The 2,097-nt window shown below is 50.1% G+C and overlaps 1 protein-coding gene across 1 annotated transcript; it reads right to left on the bottom strand.

Moving 5' to 3' along the window:
• On the bottom strand, positions 1-2,097 carry LOC119361651 (zealexin A1 synthase-like). The gene is made up of 2 exons (XM_037626785.1): positions 1,138-2,097; positions 1-871 (listed from the first exon to the last, which is right to left on the bottom strand). The coding sequence occupies exons 1-2, from the start codon at positions 2,056-2,058 to the stop codon at positions 239-241; spliced, it is 1,554 nt and encodes a 517-aa protein (XP_037482682.1). The 5' UTR covers positions 2,059-2,097; the 3' UTR covers positions 1-238.

The raw sequence follows: 2,097 nt of genomic DNA, 5'->3' as shown, positions 1-2,097 counted from the left end.
TGTGTTAAACCAAAGTTCATAAAATATAGAGAACTAATACAACCATGTTCTACATGATACAGTACAATGATAAGGATAGTAACACAACACAACAATGTTCTTGTTGATACAATAACATAATGTTTGCAATGAGCTCATCTTATTCTATTGCATAAAGGTACAAGCATACACTGCAATAGTGACACCATTGACATGTGCTAAAAGTGCAGGTAATAGGCGAACATGCAAGCTTCGTACATCACTTCAATGGCGTAGCTTTGGACAACACACGTGGAGTAGCTCTGAGTTTCAGGTCATTCCTTCTTTGTAGTGTAAGCCCAAATTTCTCGGACATGTCAAATGAAGTGAGGCTAGCCCCGTCAAGAAGCTTCCAGTCGAAGTGATACAGAATGTTTGTTAACACCATCTCCACGAGCGATGTGCCAAACTGAGTCCCGGGGCATTGCCGTCGCCCAGCCCCGAAGGGAATGAATTCGAGGTATGTTCCATTGTAATTCACTGTGTTGTTCTCAAACCTCTCTGGCTTAAACTCTGCAGGACTGCTCCAGTATTCAGGATCTTGACAAATTGCGACGACATTAATGTAAACATTGGTGCCTTTAGGTATGTCATAACCCATTACTGTACAATCCTCTCTAGCCGCGCGTGGAATCAGAGGAACGGGCGGATGCAACCTAAGGGCTTCCTTGATGACCATCTCCGTGTAGCGGAGTTTAGTGAGATCACTGTTAGTAATGACAACTCTGTCTACACCTAGCACCTCCCGTACTTCCTGTTGTGCCTTAGCCATAATTTCTGGATTTCGCACAAGCTCGGACATGGCCCACGCCAAGACGCTTCCTGTTGTTTCCGTGCCACCTGCAAATATGTCCTGCAAACGACGGTCGTGAAAAGCACGATCAAACATCAAACTATGTCCGAAGGATCTAGGCGCATATTAATGATTCAAAGATGCAACTAAACAAATGTATATATTATTTAATCATGTTGATTTTCTTTTGTGTAGAACAACATGTGCACTGCGATTTGTCCTAATTCATTCATGGTTCCACAAATACAAATAGCTACTGACTGACTTTATCAGTTGGACGATAAAAAGTTCAGTAGTAACTTGAAATCAAGAGAAATAGTACTCACCAACAAGACGGTACTTATACACTCTGTGGTTAGAGGGAATTCCAGCGAGCCGTCTTTCTGCAGCCTGAGCAGCACGTCTTGCAGGTCCTCGTCGTCGCCGTCGTTGGGGCCGACGCCGGCAGCTCGCGCGGTCTTGCGCTCCTTTATGATGTCAGAGATGATGTGCTGCATACGGCCACAGCTATTCTTCATGTCACGCTCACCATTGCTCAACCACCGCGCCAACCGCGACGATGGGAAAAGGTCAACGAGACAAAAGCCGCCCATCATCACAAACACCTTGTGCATCTCCTGGATGTACTCCTCCTGCTGCGAGAACTTGCCGCCGAAAACCGCCCGCGTGACGACGTGGTTGCTGAGCGCCGTCATCTTCTCGCTTAGGTTGATGGTGGCGCCACTCGAGGCGGCGACGGCGATGTAACGGAGGAGGTTGCCCACCTCCTTGGCCCTGATGCCCTCGATGCGCTTCACCTGCCTGGAGCTGAGGAGCTCCACGATGGAGACCTTGAGCATCTGGCGCCAGCGGTCACCGTTGGGTGCTAAGGCGATCCCCTTGCCGCCGCAGCCGAAGATATCCAACGTCGCGCTCTGCGGTCGGCCCGCAAACGTGAGGTCGTTGGTCTTCATAACAAGTGTGGCGGCCTCGGCGGTGGAGACGATCACGGTGGGGACCTCGCCTAGCCTGAGAAGCATCAGCGGCCCGTGCCGGCGAGATAGCTTCATCATCGTGCGGTGGGGGAGGACGCTGGCGACGTGGTGGAGGCTGCCGATGATGGGGAGGGTCCATGGCCCAGGAGGCAATTGTTTCTTGGCAGCCGGTCTGCACTTTCCACCAGTGATCAGGTTGAGGAGCAAAATCGCTAGTAGGGTAAATAGGGCAACCAAGCACAAGCGTAGCCACCCTTCCATGGCAGGCAGCATGGCAAGCCTAGAGGTGATAATATCATCTTCTATTCTTCC

Source organism: Triticum dicoccoides, chromosome 2B (assembly GCF_002162155.2).
Source record: "Triticum dicoccoides isolate Atlit2015 ecotype Zavitan chromosome 2B, WEW_v2.0, whole genome shotgun sequence".
Lineage (NCBI taxonomy): Eukaryota > Viridiplantae > Streptophyta > Magnoliopsida > Poales > Poaceae > Triticum > Triticum dicoccoides.
The sequence above is the reverse complement of the archived record's forward strand: the minus strand, read 5'-3'. Positions and strand labels throughout refer to the sequence as shown.

What these genes read in the sequence shown, in the direction of transcription:
- LOC119361651 (XM_037626785.1), bottom strand. Translation starts at nt 2,058, where the DNA reads ATGCTGCCTGCCATGGAAGGGTGGCTACGCTTGTGCTTGGTTGCCCTA. An exon ending in GTATAAGTACCGTCTTGTTG is followed by an intron (nt 872 to 1,137) that starts GTGAGTACTATT and finishes CGTCGTTTGCAG; the next exon opens with GACATATTTGCAGGTGGCAC.